At 39.7% G+C, this 20,386-nt stretch overlaps 1 protein-coding gene across 1 annotated transcript in view; it reads left to right on the forward strand.

The window, feature by feature from the left end:
• LOC117588014 (neuroguidin) overlaps window positions 1-19,245 on the forward strand; it is a 56,676-nt gene extending 37,431 nt beyond the window's left edge. The window contains exons 2-4 of the mRNA XM_034279042.1: window positions 17,928-18,604; window positions 18,665-18,852; window positions 18,912-19,245. Coding sequence (XP_034134933.1) covers window positions 17,928-18,604; window positions 18,665-18,852; window positions 18,912-19,051 — 1,005 coding nt within the window. The 3' untranslated portion in view covers window positions 19,052-19,245. The remainder of the gene's footprint in view (window positions 1-17,927; window positions 18,605-18,664; window positions 18,853-18,911) is intronic.
• The last annotated feature ends 1,141 nt before the right edge of the window (window positions 19,246-20,386 follow it).

Here is a 20,386-nt window from a genome sequence, read left to right on the forward strand (position 1 = left end):
ACAAGCCAGCAGATGCTTTCCCGTTTTTGCCGCCAACGCAATGGGCATGAAAACGTGTCCTGCCCTGTCCTGCTGGTTAGAACCTGAACGAAAAAAAAAAAGGGAGAAAAAAAGTCAACGTTTGACATTAAACAGCGACAACATTTTCGCTTTGCATGCAAAATGCCAGGACACACACACAGGGACAGGGACTGGGGACCCACACACAGAGGATGAACGACAGGCAGCGAAGACGGCAGCGGCAGCGACAGCGAAGGCGTCTCATAAAGCAACTGACAACCGCATTGGCGACTCCACCTCGCTTACAGGAAATCCTTGTACTCCTGCCACAATGCTAACGACCCGCGCGCTAAAACGTCAGACAGACAGCAGGAGCCGCGGCTGGAGAAGAGCAGGGCAGAAGAAGGAGCGGGAGTGGCAGCACGGGGCAGGAGCACCGATGACGGTGGCGGAAATAGAGCAAAAGTTTCCTCCCCGCCGAAACAAAAACGTCAAAAACGTTGGCAGTGGCAACAACACAAAAACAAAAAAAAAAACGCCATGCCACACAAGCTACTTGAGCTTGAACCGGCGACGCTTTGCCACATCCCATGGCGGCTCTCCCCCCATTCCTATATATTTTCTGGTACTTTTTTTTGCCGCGTCCAGGCATGTGGCTGACGGGTTAAGGCGGGACTCTTGACCACCACACTTGGCCAAGTGGATGATGGCTATGCTATGGCCATGGTCGGTCGTTCGGTCGTCTTTTCTATTGTTTGCTAGGATGATTGTGTGTCCTGCAGAGTCCCACAGAGTCCCCCCTTGCCACTCGTGTCTCTAGTGCAGTGGGACCCATCCTCTTGGATAATGGCAATGATTTTGACGTCTGTTTAGTTGGCCCTTTGGCCTTGCGCTGAACTTTAGCTAGAAGGCTGCGAGGCACTCCAACGCAAAGGATTGCATGCTCTGCATCGCGAATTCTGCTTAGGGGGGACTCCACTCCATGGCGAAGGCTGATTGGAGGGACTCGACTTCATCCTGCAGGTTGCTTGGGATTCCACTCCATGGCGAAGGCTGCTCTGCTAGTCCTCTGCACCATCGCGAAATCTGCTGCTTGTTCCTCCATGCTTTGAGTGGGACTTCACTCCATATCGCGAAGCTCCGTGTCCGCCAGCTAATGGCCATTTCTGTGTGTGTGTGTCTATTTGGATCGGGGGCTACCTTCCAGTGGGAATCGCAACTTCCTCTGCGGCGGGATATGCGTCTGTCGCGCGTTTTGTTTGGGAAACTGCGGAAGCGTCTTTTAATCAGCGCTTCGTGGCAATGAAAACTGACAGGTGCTGCAGGGACAACAGCCTTTGGGCAGTTTGAGGCGACATCTAATGTCTGGCGACAGGTGAAAATCCCCCCAACCCAATTGCTGGCTTTGGATATGTCAAACGTGAAGGCTAAGAGCGAGAGATTTCAATCAGAAATAGAGGGATTGATTGGCGACTTAAAGGTGTTTGATTGAAGGAAGGATTGGAAAGATAACGAGCTGGAAGTTGGGAGCTTATGGAAGTAATATTAGTATTATTTCAGCATACAAATTCGAGCATTTCAAACACTTTAAAACACTTTTGCAAATGTGCATTCATGTGAATATTTCGCGTCTGCTACAGCTAAAAATCCCTCTAAACAAACGAATGGAATCAAATCGTATCTATGTGGAGGTTTTTGTTATGCCCTTTTGCAACATATGTGGATGGAGCAGGGAACATCCCGTGGACCATTGGCTTGTGCCTTTTTGCCATTGTTTGCGCTACACTTCAACGCACTTTCGTCATTGATCCGAAGAGAGACGGAGGGGCATGCAACGAGCATGGGATGCTCTCTCTATGTGCACCCCCCACAGTCGCCTCCTCTAGCCTGCAATCAAAAATGGACAAAAAATGCAAAACCCAACAGCGGCAGAGCAAAGTTTTATTTTTTCTGCATTTTATTTTTTCATCTTTTATTGAATTTGCTTTTGCTGTCGCTCTCTCTCGCTCCTCAGCGCTCGCTGCTATTCACTCTTTTACCCTCTCCCTATTGACCAGGACATATGGTGGGGTAGTGGAGTGGACCCCTGGAGACCCCTGCCACCGATTTTGTTGCATTATGCTGGGACATACGTTTTGAAATTCCATTCCTGCGTAGGGATTTTTTTTTCCATCTACCATTACTCATATGAATGTGTGTGGGGGCGAGGAGGGAGTGGTACTTGTAGATGGAGCGCCGGGAGACTGATGCCAGAGAGGGTTGGGGGCGGTGGCACGTATGTGGCCAGGTTGCCCCAATGGTACTGGTTGCAGGGGAGGGATACGGCGCTAAGCTTTGACTTGGGATTTGCATTTTTTACGCGCCGAACGACCATCCCTCATCCCCCTTCTATCGCATCCCATGTGACGGACAGTGGACGAGGGGAAGCACGTGGTGGAGCCGAGGAATGGGTTTCGTTTCCACTTTTGCTGATGTTGTGATTCTTTTTGCGTACCCTAGACGACGGGGTAGGGAGTATTAGACTAATGGGAAAGATTAACAGAGGAAATAGAAAACGTTAGAAGAACGTTATACAAGTTACCAAAAGAAATGTTGTGTTAGTTGTAATACAGATAATGGTAAGAGAAGATATCTTGTGCCTGAAAGGGAGTTAATCGCAGACATTTAGGCTATTTTTTTTTTTTGTTTTGATTTTTTGGTTTTATGTTACCCTTGGGTAGAGGGGATGATTAGGGTCTATTAATATAAGAAAAATAATATATAAGCTATTTACAGGAGTATTTTAAAATATTGTTTGAGGTCCACTCAATTTTTCGACAGCTTACAGTATTAAGTGGTTTTAATCGATAAGTATTGAAACTAATCTAAGAAAAATTAATAAAAAGAACTAATTTCCATTGCAATTCTTTGTAAAAAGATGCTTCAAGTGCCCATTCTCTCCTTAAATGAATAAACCAAAGCTCTTCCCAATGTACTCTTAACCCGCACATTAAATGAGTATCACCATTGCCTAGGCTTCCTTGCTCCATGTCCTCTACTGTTGACGTTTTTTTTGTTATGGGTTATCCTGCTTCCTTCGTCTTTTTTCCATAATTCTTTGGGACGCAAAGTCCCTTTCCCACACTCTCTTTCGCTCTCACTCTCTGTCCATCTCTCTTTCTCTTGCCTTCATGTCCTGTTTTGGGATAAAAATCCATTTCATCATCAGGGTTTCCGCTGTTCGCTGTCCCCTGCTTCTCCTTCTCCTTGCCCTCCTCCTCGGTTGTCTCTGATTCTGCTGCTGCTTTTGTCTGATCGCGTTGAAATTGTAATGAGATTTTCTGTTTTGGGGTACGCTCTTTTTTATATTTTTTCCTGTGTGTTGATATATATTTATATTCTATTATTTTTTTGTTGTTTTCTGGAAGGGTTTGCCAGCAATTTTACGGTAATATGCTTTCATATATGTGATGCTGGAGGAGAGGGGACGGGTAGGATGTCTATTTAATTTATGAAATTTATATCTGCGTCTCGCATCGTTTGGTCGCTTCATTCTTTCTCCCGTGAACTCCCGTATTCCCCCCCGTACGACTTGTGGTTGTCAAGCTGTGGAAATGTGGGAAATGCATTCCTCGCTTCTCATTCATCACTCGAAACTAAGTTGGCGTTTCCCTGTCTATCTGTCTATCTGCCCTTTGCTTATCCTTATTCTCATGTCCGTTTTGCCGTGCGGGTTTTTTAATAGATTATAGACGCATACTTTTCGTGGCACTGTTTGGGATTTGGCTCTGGTTCTTCCCTTCATAAACGAGCCTTTTGTTGGGGGTTTAGAAGGGACGTGCATATGTATGCGTGAGTGGATTTGTCGGGGACTTCATTTGCGAGTTTGGGAGGTATCCTGAGGGTTTTGTCTGCCACAAATGAATGGTTGTTCTTCCTGTTAAGAAGGTTAAGCGCTTGGAAAGCGTCTAGGTAATTGCGTTAATTTTGCTTTTAAAGGGGGAATTATTAGTGGTTTGGGTGGCCATTTAATTAGTGGTTTGATGTTGATATTCATTTGAATAAATCAAATGTTTGGGGCGAATATTTTGATATGCAGAGTAGCATATCGTATAGGCTTTAGCTGAAATTAAATCGTTCTGCTCATTTGGCTTCGATTTGCTGTCATATTTCTCAACTGAAAAGACTCTTTTACTGATTGAAGTGCATTTCGATATCAAATTTAGTGTCCTATGTAAATTAAGGTTATTGGCAGCACTGTTGTACCAAATGGCAACACGCGAGTCCTATCGATGCTATTTTGCGTGCATTGGCAGCACTAACGCATCCAATATCAGCGCTGCCGCCTCTCAAACGCGTTGAAGATCATCTCTAATCTTTTCTTATAGGAATTAATAAAATTTTTAGTTTTTTCAAAATGTTTTGTATAGTTTTTAGACCTGCCACTCTCCTCTTTCTGTTGAATTTCAGCAAATAAACATTAATCCTATCTGTACAATTAAAACTCCTGTTAAATTTACAAATTTGTAATCCATTTTTGTACCACTCGTTGTACTCTATCATAACTTTATTTCGCTGAATTAATATTCCAATTGAACCGAAACGAAACAACCAACAACAGGGTTGATTGTAAAAATAAATAAAAGCTTTGCCGAAAAAGAAAAATCTAACTATATTTCTATCGACATACAGATATATTTTTCTGAGCGCAAATGAAGTGCCGCATTTACCTGACTTTTCTATCTCTCTGTAGAGTCCCAAAACTCCACAAAACCCCTCTTATATATCAGTATATAGAGGAGGGAATACGTGTACATATATGTACATATTCGCGTTGATTTCTCCCATTGGGTGTGTCCATATTTTTCCAAACGTCGAACCAAAAATATTTATAAAATACACCAAAAAATATCCAATTGTGTACGTACCTTGCCAATGTATACACAAATAAAACCTTTGCACTCGCTCTCTCTATCCATCTATCTCTTTCTTTCGTTAACAATGAGGATACAGTGAAACTCCACATAAATTTACGTGCCAATAAAATAAACAAGCACCGAGTTCTTGGTGATTTTTGCGAGTGGAAATAACAGCGCGAGAAAATGACGAAAAATGGTATGGGTAAAGGGAATACAACACACGAGGCTTTTTGCCATTTATACAATGTACACACACATAGAGACAGGAAACAAACACACACACACAGAGAGAAAGAGAGGGAAGTCCTCCTGTTCTCTGCTGTTTCTCCATGCATGCATAAATCGCGCAAATTTTTAACGCTGATTGTAGTACGGGAATAAAAATAACCGTGTGGTGGCGACACAGGAAAGAGCAGAGAGAGAGTGGGTTAAGGGGAGTGAAAGAGCGTACCAGCACACACACAAACATTGTCACAACAAATGCCATCCGCGAATTTTATATACATTTTAAATACAATTTGCTATTGAGCCTCCCCTTCGAAAAACATCAGCAGCCCAGGGCTCCCCCTGTCCGCTGTATATCGCTGAGTATGGAGTTGGGAGCCGGCAGTATTTGGCAGGGAACGAGTTAGACAGTCCTCTATGCATGATGGCTGCTTGTGCGGACGGAGAGTATTGTTGGAAAACGTAGAAATAAGTCTGGGGGGAAGTGCACAAACTGTCGCGTAATTGGAAATTGTGTATTGGTTTGAGAGCGAAAGAGAGCTATACGAATTACATATGTGGACATATAAAATAGGGATATTATTTGCGGAATATATGTATGTTCATATGTCTGAAAATTTGAAAATCCCATTGGACTATTATCTACCAGTTCGACGTTCATAGCCATATGGTATTGTTTTTTAGTGAAAGTTCCTGAATTTGTAGCTGAATTTTAAGGACTTTGTATCTGGTAATTCGGTATTTCGAAGTTTGTAATTAATAGTTTTGGTAAAATAAAAAATTTTAATAAATACAAATTTGTATTATTTATTTTTGTTTGTATTATTTAATATCTTTTGTGTAATTTGCTAATTTAAAAATATTGTTCTTACTAAGTTGAATTTGTAATATTTTTGCTAGTGTTTGGTATTATGTACTTATAATTTGTAATAATATTTAGTAAGCTTTAAGCCTTATTCCAGAAGACTTATTTTAAAGCCACATTAATTCCTGCCTTCCTCACATTTAAGAGGGTTAGTTTCCAAAAAAGTAAGAAATCTGTAAAAAAAGAAAAACAACTTTTAACCAGATTAAAGCCACGCTCTCTGCACTCTCTTTTGTCTGTGTGTACCTTGGAAGCTCGAACTAAAATTGATTTAGTGATTAATTAGTGCCAGAAGAGTCTCCATTTTCGTACGTATGGCGGCATTTCTATGGGAATTCTCAATCACATATTGTCCCAATTCCATGGAACGCTGCCTTTTAAAGCCCCCATAGACCGAGCAGCAAGGCAGGACCTTTGCTGGGTCCTGGATCCCTATGCAACAATAACTAGCCCCAGCGCGGGGACAGAGAATATGGGCAGTGAAGAACAGAGAGAGAGAAAGAAAGGATGAGGCAGAGAACGGGTCAGCATCATCATCAATATGCAAAGGCCTTTCTACCAGAGAGATGCGAAAAAAGAGAGAAAAATCATGGAAGAAAGGGATATAGAGAGGGTGTTAGAGAAAGATAGACAGAGAGAGAGAGAGAGAGAGGGAGAAAGAAATGGAGAATCGTAGCGCTGCCACTGAGTGCGTCTCCCATCTCTACCTTTTGCCCTCCTATCTCCTGTGTGTGTGTAGCAGCCGGACCACGTACCATGCTGTCCAATTATGCCTCACACATGGAAATGCAACGTGCAGCAGCCTCCATCCCTTCCTCCACTTTGCCACCCAATCATTCGACGCGCTTGTTGTGTCCGCGAGGCTTTTGGCCAGAAGCGGCAAAGCGACACGACACGAAACCAGGCACAGGGAACGGCCCAGGCCGACCGACCAACGAACAAACGACACATGCCCGGTGGATAACTGCAGGATGTGTGGATGTGTGTGTTGCAAAGAGCAGAGAGTGATGGCAGGGAGCGATCCCCTGTTTTCATGGGGGTCGCGGGACTCAACTCTGTTTCAATTTGCACCCACACATACACAGACGCAGCAATCACTCAGCCGACCGGCCACTCTGCCCCCAAGCTCTCCCACTTTTCTCTGCACCAAAAACTCCCAAAAAACTCCCACTTTTCACCCCCTCATCCTCCCACTTTTCGTTGCCTCTGCCGCCTACTTTGAACTGCCTCAGCCTCCCACTTTTCACTGCCTCTACCACCTCCCACCACCCACCTTTCCCTCGCTCTCTCCACTGTGCACTTTTTTTTTTTGATTTTCGCGAAACGCAGAATTTTGGGCGCTGGCTGGATTGGGGGCTACGTGTATAAGTGGCAGCGAACGGAAAGAGACAGCCAGCAGTTGGTGGCTCTGCCCTTTGACGAGACGAGACTTCTTTTGTTGTTGTTGTTTCTGTATGTTTATGTGCCCTGTGAAACCAAGTGGGTAATATTAACTGGAAGAGAGCTTTGCTATGTTGAAAATTCAGATTTGTAAGCCAAAAGATGATCCATGAAAACTACACAAAAACACAGAAAAACTTTCAGATATTTGGATGATTCTAAACCATCACCATAAGACTCTTGACTTTTTTGTGCATGTCTGTAATATAAATATCGTGTAATTTTGTCATAGAAAAAATCTTACAAAAATAATTCTTGGTGGTAAAAAATTGTTCAAATCCTTAAATATCACAAAGAAACTCATCCACAGTGTGAAGCTAAAAAATCCATACAAAAGTTCATCAGAATTGGTTAAACATATTGATACTTCGCCTCAGAACCATGTTTATTCAAAGTGTATCCTAAAATTCGACTACCCAAACTATAATTCCCTCATGTTGCTGATGTTGTTGTTGCTGTTGTTTTCACTTCTGTTTTTGCCCTGTTATTTCAGTTGTTTTACGTTGCCTCTCTCGCTCTGACTCTGCTGCATGTGCGTTTTGGTTGAAACAATCGATTTATTTTCGGTTTCATTTCTGATTGGCAATATTTCATAGCAATGTCGTTGCTGCCTGCATATTTTTTTCTTTTTGTTTTTGGCTCGTGTCCGAACGGGTAGGGCATGGGCCACGTAACAGAGAAGGGTGAGAGACTCTCCCTATATATGATTTCGGCGTCTGTTTGTTTGTTTGTGCGCATTGGATATTTGCATTTTTTAAATAATAAAGGACAGCGGTAGGCAGCAGCAGCCGCCCGAGTGTGAGATGGAATATGGAATATGTGCTCGTTCAGAGGTGGGTGGGGGGTTCTGAGTGGATTGGGCGTTAGATGGATTGCTAGATATAACGGCGAAAGAGAATATTCCAATACACATGGGAAAACCCAGTCTATAGACCTGATGCAAATGTCGAAATATCCAGCGACCCTATTGGCAAAAAAAAATAAAGGTTGCTATGTGGAAGCCATAGACGAGGGGGGGGGGGGGGGGGGGTAAATGCACAACTAAAATGCAGGCTTTAGGTTTTAGATATGTATAGACATAAAGCTGTAGTAGGGCTATGCTAGCACTAATCCTTGAAGTTGTTCGAAGTTTTTTGCTGTTTAAAGAAATCTATTACAGGCATTTTTACAAGCAGTGGCTAGAGTTTTGTATCTTTGCTTTAATTTTGACAAGAGGCTGCAGAAAAGATATATATTTTGGTGAATTTCTCATAGCTCTAGGGTCGACCTATGCTGTTTAATTCTATCAAAATAAATATCTAAGGGCTATTCTGCCTTCCAAGACAATTAAAGTACTTTAAACTATCTAATATCTATCTAATAATAAGATGGATAACGGATCAAATCAACCCTTGTCTCGGTCGCTTAAATATAAGAGCGTATAAATCTAAAAATAGAATGCGCTTGCATGTGTGAGTAAAGACAAAAATATTTTCAGGAAATTTCTTCTTCAAAAAGTATTTTCCGATTAACTAGTTGGCACGCTGAATAGCCACTACAATAACGTGCAGGAGAAGTCATGTATGAAATAAATCGTATATATTCTATAATACAAACAAATTTAAGTCTTATAAGGATATATATATATATATATATTTACTTGGAATAAAGCTTGTATCCAAGTTCGTCCATTACTTCTTCCAATAGTTGAACACACTTTTCCGAACTCATTTTATGAGTAACAAAACATATTAGACTCTTTCCAGCAAATTCAAATATAGGCCCCACTATAAATGACCTTCCTTGCACATTTTGAGACATTTTCACCTGTTTTGCAGCCCCTTCATCCCTATAGTATTACTGATGCCCATCTGGGCCATCTAAATTTAATTTTGTCTCATCACTGAACATGATATTTTGCCACTCTAAGTCCCTAAATTTATGATTTTTTAAAATTCGATATGGAAAAATGTATGTCGAGGAGGGAGGTTTTTTTCCGTAATTTTCAGGATCTTTTAACATAAAATAGCTTTTGTTCAACTTTCTAGCAAATGGTTTCCTCATTTTGTGATAAGTTGCAATTTTTGCACGCTTTTCACTAGAACCAGTTTTACAGCTCTTTAAAACCATAAACTCACTTTAAATGTAGTTTTAATCTAAAACGAAAGAAAATAATCAATTTGGAGCTCTGATGCCCTTTTCAGATGCCATCGACCATAAGAGCTAGAGCAACCAAGTGTTGCATCCAGACTTGTATATTTCATAATTTCGCCGCGCACCCCTCCGCCCCCACAAAGGTCGAAATTCTCCAACATACACAATTTTGAACCTAATTGAATTTTCTACTGCGTTTTGTTGTTGCCATTAAAAAACAATAGACAATCTTCTGCCAACGAAGAAGATTTGACACCAGATCATAAGCATAGTAACCATACTTACCAACTTATTTCGCACACCTCTCACACTCGCACACCCAAAATACATTCTTCATACCCCAAATGTACTTCCCTCTCTTTAAAATAAATACTCTCATGTCTGTTTTTATTAGATTTGTTTATGAAATTATCACCAAACAGAAAGAACGGTAGAAAAAATTCGTCGCTGTGGGCTGTGCCCTTCGTTTGCTCTTTTCGTTTGTATACAACACGACCCTGGGTCTAGATGTTTTTGCAATGGAAATTGCTTTTCCAACAGCGACATTTGTCCATTGACGCCTACGAAAATGGGTGCGCACCCAGGAAAAAGAGGGAGAGGTAAAATGTAGGTAGAAGTTGTACTGAGTGTGGGCGTGCGACACTGTGACACTTTGTTGTCTGTTTATGGGGGAAGGAGAAAAAAAAGAATACGAATAAATATCAAACACTGACCAAGCGTTGTATAAGCAACGTATGAATGCTGCTGCTGCTGGTACTACTTCCCCACGTTTCACCCATTTTCGCTTCTTTATAGTTACTTTTCTAGGCAAACAAAAAAATGCCTCTGTTAGACTTTTGTCTGTCTGTGGGTCCTGCTATCATTCCTGTGCTTTCGCGGTGGATTTTGGCCATCATTCCTCTATTCAACGACAATTTCGCTTTGTACTGATTTTTTCTAAGAGTACTCCCAAAAATTGTACTTGTGCCTCTCTGTGTTTTTGCTTTCTACATCATGTCGTATTCCTTGTTATTCTGTTGCTTGAATTGTTTTTGTAGCATAAAATATGGATGGGGTGAAGCAGAGAGCGAAGGTATAATGTCATTGCTTTCACTTAATTGGAGGAAATTCGCGAAATGGACAAAAGAAACTTTAAACTCGTTATGAGTTTAAAGGAGGAATTATTTGAAAAAATAACTGACTGTTTTTGGATAAAATCATCCAAATCTATCATGGATGGTTCCTAAGAAAAGATAAAAGATAAAGTAATGAAGACAGCTTAATGTCTTCATCCCAATTGTCACTTTACTAACATTTCCAAGATCATTTAGGACTTCTTTTAATTAGTTTTAAATTTCTTAAATTTATTTAAAATTTCCTAATTCTTTTTAGAATTGACTTATATTTCTGTCGGATTTGCATACATTTCTTAAGTATTTTTTTAAATTCTCTAGAAATGTTGTTAGTGTTTCGATCATACATTTTAGATACATATTTTATATTCATAATTTCCATAAAACTTTCTTTCACTCGAACCCTCCAACAATAAACAAATATTCCGTTCCACCTTTATATTTCTGTGACTACGAATCCCCAGCCAAGGGCGGCGGCAACAATCCAATTAGTCTGCCCCCAAAAAACTCTTCTCATAGAAACTCCACCCCAATCGATTACCACCCGTCGTTCTGTCAATTTTTGCTATTTTATATTTAATTTATTTTTTATTTTTTGGTTAGCCAATTATTTAAATAAATAATTGCTTTGCTGAAACGTTCTGTTTGGAATTTCCACTAGAGTGCGGGGAAAATGCAGGAAATTGGGGTACAAATAAAGTAAGCAACGAAATTGAAAATCGCCAAAATGCCAATTGAGGCGGCAAATGGTGATGTTTGTTCGCTGTTCACTGCAGTATAAAATATGCAATTATTTATGGGGGAGTGACTGTGTATAAGGTACATTATGTACTACAGCTATCTGCTGCCGCCTGGCCATGCTATATACATTAATAGGGTAGTAGGGGTACAATGGGTAGAAGTGTCTGTCGCATTTGCATTGCGCGAACCGCAAAAGTTTCATTTCCGTTTGTGTTGAAAACCCCCTCCAGAACTCATTCTCATTCCCATTTCTAAACATGAAAACCAATCCAATCCGCACTTGTGTACCCATTCCCCTAACCCGCGGAGTTCCAGCAAAATCGCTAACAACAACAACAACAACAATAAAAACATATAAAATGACATAAACAGCGTCAAATGTCAACCATTTTTGTCAGCATGCAACCTTTTTTTGGCGTGGGGTTTTTGTGGTGTCGAAACCATCGACAAAAAGGTGTTGTTCTGGCATGCCAATTCGCTTTTGAAATGGGAGAAGGTTTGACAAGGACTCAAAAAGTTTTCCTACTATTTAAAAGTCTATACAATCGGAAAAATATTTCAGAAAAATGCCCAAAAAATGTAGCAATCTGAATATCGGTTCAGAACATGTTCCAAAAAATCATCTATATCATAATCGCTTTTAAACTTAAGACATTTCGTCAATAACTTTAGACAATTGCAAAGAAATTAAAAGAAAACAAGAACTGCTCTTAAAGTTACATTTCAGATAAGGAAACATTGAAATTCTTGACGCTGCAGTACATTTACAGCTAAAATTCACAATTATTTTCACCGGCTTTTGATAGTAGATTTCTGCACCAAGAAATGCATACAATTTTGTATTGGTGTTTAATCTTAAATTTACCTAAAAGTACTCCTTTCCCTAACACTATTTTTTCTAAACCAAAAAATGTCATCCGTTAAAAATCCTCTTCGAAATCGCTCCCCAGAATACCCTCACAATTCTGCTGCTCGTTTTTGTCTGCGGTTTCATTTTATTAGCGAGTGGCGCTGGCAGGGCCCAGAAATACCCAAAAATATCCACTGAAAATACCAACCAGCGTCTAAAGCTCCAACGAACGCTCTATCTGGCCATAAACTCTAATCAATATTTCGGTTATTGGCAATGCAAAGACAGCATGCGGCATGCAGCAACAACAGCAACTGCAACAAAGACAGCGACACGTACCACGAAACGTTGCATACATTTTTGATGTCCACACGGTCTCCTCTCTTTTTTCTGTTGGAATGAGTCTAATTTTTGCCATACTACTCGTACGTACAACCAGCTTGGTGAGCGGAGTGATGCTAGATGGGGGATAGGGACTCTGAGGAGTGTGTGTGAAGCGATTCATGCTGCGGGTTCTGGTGTGTGCGCCAGTCCGAGGGCGCGTATTTCATCAGAAAGCCGCCAAACATTGTCGTTGGCCCCGACAAAAACTTCTTCACGGCCTGGTCATATTTCGGACGAACTCTCTCTTGACTCCCCCCAAAATGTTCTCCCCTTGCTATTTACAGTTGGCACTGTAGTGGCTGTCCAGCCCCTACATATCCACCCCATATTGTCGCTGGTTCGCTGGTTTAACGTTAATTTGCACAATTTTTGAGTTATGTCAATCGATTTCTAATGGGCGTCGTCCGCGTACGCATCCACAGACATCGGGGGTGTGAGTGGGTGGGGGGGTCGGCGGCGGAGTGGCTGCAGAATGCCGAGTGGGTGTAGCCCTCTTTGTGGGTGGCATCAGCCCTCAATTTGTAGTTTTATAATTGAAACAAGTGATTCCTACGGTCTGCGTAGTCTCTCTCACTCCCTCTGTCTCTACCTCTCTTTTTGCCTGTATGTGAGGGGCTGCGTGACGCATTAAAATGGTTCAAAGTGTTTCCCAGTGGTTTGGTATCTTCTGTCAAAATGACTTGGCTCTCAGGTGTATTTAGGGGTCAGTGTGTGTGTGTGTGCGTGTGCTCAGGAAATGTTGTGGTTCTTTATTGGCAGTCGGTAATTCGTTTAAAGACAGCTAATGTACAGCTAGAGAGTGGGCGAAGCTGTAAGTTTAGGCATCTACAAGAAGAAAGACATTTGGATACTTGTAGACTTCGAATTTTAAATAAATATTAAATGAATAGTTCTGGAATGTTATTTAAAATTAGCTGATGCAAAACAATCCATTCGTCATGCTCTTTGCATTCATTGATGAAATACTGTCTGAAGAGTGACTTAAATAAATTTGGTAATGATAAATGCTTAGCTAGAGCTCGTGTTTTAAGTGTGACCAAACTTGTGTCAAAAATCAACTTTTCTAATGATTGTACGAGTTTTATTTTTATACACGGTACTCGAAGAGTAAATAAAGATATTGTATTTGGGTGGAAAGTTGATGTACATATGTAACGCAGAGAAATAAACGAGTCCGAACCCATAAAGAGTACAATTGATCAGCATCAAATCGAAAGTCAGACATATGGAAATTGTTAACTATACATATCTATATAAACACTTTCCCCTTATACACCTCTCCTCATACTTTACATATTATAATTCTTGCGCCATTCCACTTACATTTCTTCCTTTACTGCCTATACGACATTCTCCTCTGCTCTTAATGCCACCTCTAATAGTTATAGGCACTCGTCTAGCTACAGTCCCTTTAAAAACCTCCATATAAATAGCACTACCATCGACTGTCAAATATTAAATACGAAATGTGAAATGTGAAAATGCCAATTTAAAATCAAGGCCCATAAATATGCAATGGATTTGCGCAATTATCACAGGCGCACACATAAACCAACCCACTGAAGGTGGTTTATTGCAGTGCACTGCAAAAAAACAATCGCAAATACACACATTACTCCCTACCAACACATATGAACAGTGCCCCTGCGCAGCACTCTTATGCACCCATTTATTTATGACATTAATGCATAAAATAATATAAATATAAATTGGAAACCAAAAATGCTGCCTGCCCAATGATAATTGCAGACGAGACACAGCTTAAAACCACAGCAGCAGAATGGAGGGGGAAAGAACTCTAAAGAGGAGTGCGATATATGGGTGGAAAGGATGTTTGTGCAGTGGGGGCAGTACGTTGCATCAGACAGCATCAACAATTTTGTCATTAAATTCAGCAATTTCGATGCGGGTATTTTTTGTTTTGTTTTTTTGGCGGCTGCTGCCACTGCAACAGAAATTGCATTTTATATTTTATTCATGATGCACATGGTGGGCCCTACCAAAAAGTGCAACAAAAAACATTTGTTCGTGCGAAAGAGATGGCAGCTACGAGAGCAAAGAGTGTGCGTATATGCCAGCCAGCCTTTCAGCATATGGTCCGAGTACATACGTACATATGTATGTATTTACATGCTCCTCTCGACCAGGGGCCACCCACATGCCACAGCCACCATTTCCGCCATTCGTAGGACATCCTTCCCCCCTCCATTCGTAGCACTCCCCCTGGATTCACCCATCGATTCATTTGCACACACCCATGAATGTATTCAATTGCATTTTCGCATTGCCTACTTACAGGCTTACGTTCCTCTCCGTTTCATTTCGTTGTTTTTGTTGTTGGTGTTGCATGTTGCACATAAAGCCCATTGCTAAATAACGGTTAATGCAAAACAGCGAGAACATTGCAGCAGCGATAACAGCAAAATCAACAACAAGAGTCGGTTATGTTGCAAGAGGGAGAGAAAATCGGTTGTTAATACATACCCTGTAAAGGGAGGGTGTTATGTGTTAGAAGAGATGTTTGTGGGATGCAAAATATTTTATACAAATTATTTAAAATATTTCGTATGCCCTATAGCTAGTCGGTTATAAAAATTGTTGCTATATATAAATTTATTTATAATTAATGTTCAATAAATATAATCTTTCTTCAATTAACCCACTTTTTGGCTAAGATGGTCCAAAGTTTCTTTCACCCGTGGCTAGCATTTCTACAAACTAGCTTCCATTAATATCTGATTACAATATCATGCAAATAAATGAAAAAATATGGGGTTCGAGAAATTGTTTGGCAGCAACACTTGTACTTCCTTTGGTTAAATACGACTTCAGGTTTATATCTAAAATTCCCTTGTAGGGGTCATCCACATCTTCGTCTCTCTAAATTCTTAGGCTCCTCCTGGGTTTCATTGTTGTTTTGGCTGCATATCGAAAAGTACACAAAATGCTCTTCGAATTTTAAATCATTTCTGCACACACACACACCCACGCACACACCATGCAGGGACCGAAAAGTGCGGTAGAGATAATGCCAGATAGGAGGTGCAGATGCTGTAAAGTGCGAAAAGGGTGGATTATAGGGGTGATAGTATGGAATCGTAGAAGAGTGTGTGCGTGTGCCATAGTTTGCCATTTTGTTGTAATTGCTTTTGGGCCCAGGCCCATATACTAAATAGCTCTGGGCAGTGTTTAGAGTTGTTATAGCACTGTGTTACGGGGCGTCAGTTTATAATGGCAGCCTCGTTATGCCCATCTCATTTTGGGGTTATTTGTGGGGGTCTCAGTGATGTGCTGCATTTCTGCAATTGGCTGTTGCTTTTTTGAACTAAAATATGCGCCGCGTTTCATTTAACGCTTTGTTTGGCACTGCCAGAGAAGAGGCGCAGAGAGGAGGATGTGACTATTTTCGACCGATGATGACGATGGCGGCAGTAATTGCCTTCATATTGCTGCAGCCTCTGCTTTTAACGCTTTGAAAAATGTTTTCTTGTTTTCAGCAAATTTCGCAAATAGAGAATCGTTGTTTTGCAATTTATGCAATTTTTGGTTTTGTTGGGGGGAAATTTCGTATTAGTATTTAGTGAGTAGTGAGAGACTGTATGAAAATTTCTTAAATTCACATACAAGAAGTTAAGCAATCCTAACATGATTGAAAGTACTGGTATTTCTTAGGAAGTTATGGCGCTTTTCTTTGCATTATCCCAAATACATTTCAAAGTGCTTATAAACTATCCAAAATATATTTACTTATGCTTACTTTTCATGAATTCTGTTTTCCTGTCTGTCCCTAAACACCAAGAAACTTTCAAACATAATCTTTAAGGGAACCTTTTCGTCTGCCCATTAAAATCCTTTGGAACAGCTGTACACAAATGTAAACAATACTAATGTAGCCACCTCGAAATGAATAGCATAGACAGATTGTTTTTCGCACAACCTTTTGACACAACTGTACCCACAAAAATATTCCCCGCAATGCAATATGAAATTGTATTGTTTTACATATGGGTGATGGGTTTTTGTCCCGCACCACCTCACATTTTCAGCCACATTTCGAGTGGAATTTCACTTTGTTTTAGTATGAAGCCTGGCCACAAAATGCAATTAAAATAATTTGCCAATAATAATATGCAAATTTTTGCAGAGCGACAGAAAGTGCCATAAAATCTGCGGGTTGTTCATAACCCTGCGCATCCTGCAGCCTGCATCCTGCCACTCGATGAGCAATTTTCGGTATCTAAATAATTATTTGGTAAATTGCTTTGTAAATTGCAGACGACGCAGATTCGCAGGCCACAAATGACAAAAACAAACTAAATTAAAAAAAAATAACAACCGAGAGAGAAATAAAATACCGATCCAAGCAATAATGCAATTAATTTCTAAAATATACCCTGCAAACCCCCGTATTTCAACGCGCAGCCCACTCCATGTCCATATGCCTTTCCTAGTTGCATATGCGAACTGCTTTATTAATATTAATTGAAAATAAATGCACCATAGGCCGCCGCATCGGTCAAAGAGCAGCAACAGCCCCTTTGGGGCAATGGGGGGTTGGACACTTCAGTGAGTGGGGAGTGAAGTTCAGGCTGTGTCTGTGGCCGAAATGTTGTGAAATTGCGAATAATTAAATGCCAACCAATAAAATATGCAAATGAGTTGAACAAACGATACATAACAAGTATGGAGGGGTAAATGTTGTGGCATTGGAATGTGTGTGTGGTATTAAATGAAATACTATACTGTGTGCTTGGAGCAGATCCCATGAATAAAGAATATATGAAAAATAGAAAGTCTCTGAATTAGACGCTTTATAGGGTGAGAGAGAGAAATTTCCCACTATAAAGAACATTCTTATGAATATTCGTACTCGAGAGATATTTAATAATTTTGTAATTAAATCAAGCATAAGCACATTAATGAATCCAAATTAAAAAACAGAAGTCCTCTCATTCTGAGAAAGAATTCTATAATAAATCTTAGAAATAATTATAAAATAATACTTAAAAAGAATTAAATATTAAAAAATTGAATAATAGTTCTCAAAAAGAATTAAATAATAATTCTTGTAAAAGTAGCGACTAAGATTGAGGTGCAAAAGTCTTCCTCAATCAGCTTGCCAATTTTTTCATTCATTTTCCATCAATTACCCAAAAGAATTGACATCAAAAACAACCTTTTAAGTTTAAACACTAGCAATAAACATCATGAAGATTCTGTCAGATCTTTCTCTCTGTCTTTTTATTAATAAATACAATTATTTTTATTAACCTATGCAGGCATTGGATTACGATTGTGAGGTGCAGGGCCAACAGGACATACCGCAGGCCATCCAGCTGCTGGGCGAAATGAACAGCAATGTGAAACAGGTGACAGATCTGGTGGAGGGGATGTTGCAGCGAGTGAAACGGGGCGAGTTGACCACAGAGTATGGATTGAGTTTCCTGGAGGTGAAATATCACATGCTGCTGGACTACTTGATCAATCTGACATATGTGGTGCTGCGCAAATGCTCTGGCGAGACCATCGAGGGTGATCCCTCGATCGAGCGTCTTATTGAGATACGCACTGTGCTGGAAAAGATCCGACCCATTGATCACAAGTTGCGCTACCAGATCGATAAATTGGTAAAGACAGCCACGGGTGTGTCGAGCAGTACCGATCCTATACTCTACAAACCGAATCCGGATGAGATGATGAGCAGTGCCGCTGGAGCAGACAATGATGATGACGAGGATGAGGACGATGATGCGGCGGCAGGCAGCGACAGTGATGAAGAGGAGGATGATGAAAAAGGTGAGGCAGGATCTGCGAAAAAAACACGAAAGGCGGCAACAGTAGGCAAATCGGGCGTCTATGTGCCGCCACGCATCAAACCCGTGTACTACGATGGCGATGAAAAGGATGCAGACAAGGAAAAAAAGGCACTGGACAGGGCCAAGAAGCGGGCCATTACGTGAGTAGTTAAAATTCTATTTTTCCGAATTTCCATTCAAATTTTCGCTTTTCTTTCTAGTTCCTCCATGCTGCAAGACCTCAAAGAGGAATATTTGGATGCACCCACAGAGATTTCATCAGGCTCAAGGGCCCAGCAGATACTCTCCAATGCCCAAAAGGAGAAGCAAGAGTACGAGGAGACCTATTTGATGCGTCTGCCAGTGACCAAAGCGGAGAAACATCGCCAAAGGAAGTTGACCACGTTGGGTAAGACACTAGTAATACGCTTTAAATGGAAAAAAGTTTATCCTTACAATCCAAAACAGGCACACTCGGCGATGAGATTTTGGGTGAAATCAGTCGGGAATCGGCGATGCGTGGCGATGGCAGCAAAAAGCGCAAGTTGGCCAAATCTCGTGGCAAAGGCAAGAAAAAGGGCAGTGGAAAAAAGCGAAAATTTAACTAATCGGAGAGACTATGATGAGCACACAAAACCACTTCGAAGTGGCACCAAATTATAGTGTTTAAACCATTTTTTAACACTCAAAAGTTTTTATTGATTACTTAAGATCTTCCATTAAATTCTCCGTTTAATTAGAAGCCGTTTATATGAATAGTTTTTCCATTAAAGAACCTCAGTTGATATTTTCATTGGATAATGTTACGTTTTTTATAATCAAATTCCATTAAAGTTTTCTTATATTTTATCAAAAGCTACAAAAGTTGTGTTTTTCTTTAGCTAATAGTTGTAATGTTTAATTTAATTGATTTTTATTTAGGAGTTTTAAGAATAACCATAAAATATATTCAAAAAAAAAAAAGAAATATTTAAAATATAAAAAGAAAAGAAAATGCGCATTGTAAACTGCATACAAATTTAGGCCACAAAATTAAAATTTTAAGTTTCAATTTTTAATATTAAAACAAACAATATTATGCAAACGTAAAACTAAATTAAGAAAATTTTAAGAAAAACAAAAAACCTAAATTCCAAATTAAAAACTTTGTCTAGTAATATATTACAAAAAAAATATATATACATAAAATTTCAAAATTAAAAATTTTACACTTAAGGCACAGCAAAATTAATCTTAAATGATAACCCAAACATATTTCGTTGTTTTTAGGAGTCAAACCAAAATCCAAATTAAACAACTTTTGGGCAAAAAGATATCTTTCGGCAGAAGCTTTAGATTTTTTCTGGAATAAAAATCACCTGAGTTGAAATAGATTAAATGAAACCACAAAATTCCAAAATGCAGACAAGACAAGAAATATTGTAAAAAGCAACAAAATTAATAAATTCCAAAATGCAAACAAAAAACTAACACAAGAAAACAATACAAAAAACGAACAAACTTCAGTGACAAAAAGCAGATGCCTTAACAAGAGACCGGTTTATACAGTAAGAAAAAAAAAATCGAATGAAAATATCGAAAACAAACAAAAAACGAAACAATTTTGACAACAAATTTTTATGTTGGCGTATAGAAAAAGAAAAGCAATGAACGAAAGAAAGAAAGACTATATAGAACTATGATAACGTAAGCCCCACCCAAAAAAAAAATATAAAAGAATAATTATAAAAAACAGAGCAACTATTTGAAAAAAGCAAGAAAAAACCTGTGTGGAAAGTTCTTTTAGTTTGAAAGAGAAAAAACTCCTAAAAACAACTGAATTTAGACACAAAATTTTATATTTTTCTTATATATATATAATGATTAAATTTAAAATCAATCAAAAACAAAATTTTGAATAACAAAAAGAGAACGAAAGAGATGCTTCGTCCACTTGAAAAGTT

The sequence above is a fragment of the Drosophila guanche genome, unplaced genomic scaffold (genome assembly GCF_900245975.1).
Source record: "Drosophila guanche unplaced genomic scaffold, DGUA_6, whole genome shotgun sequence".
Classification (NCBI taxonomy): Eukaryota; Metazoa; Arthropoda; class Insecta; order Diptera; family Drosophilidae; genus Drosophila; species Drosophila guanche.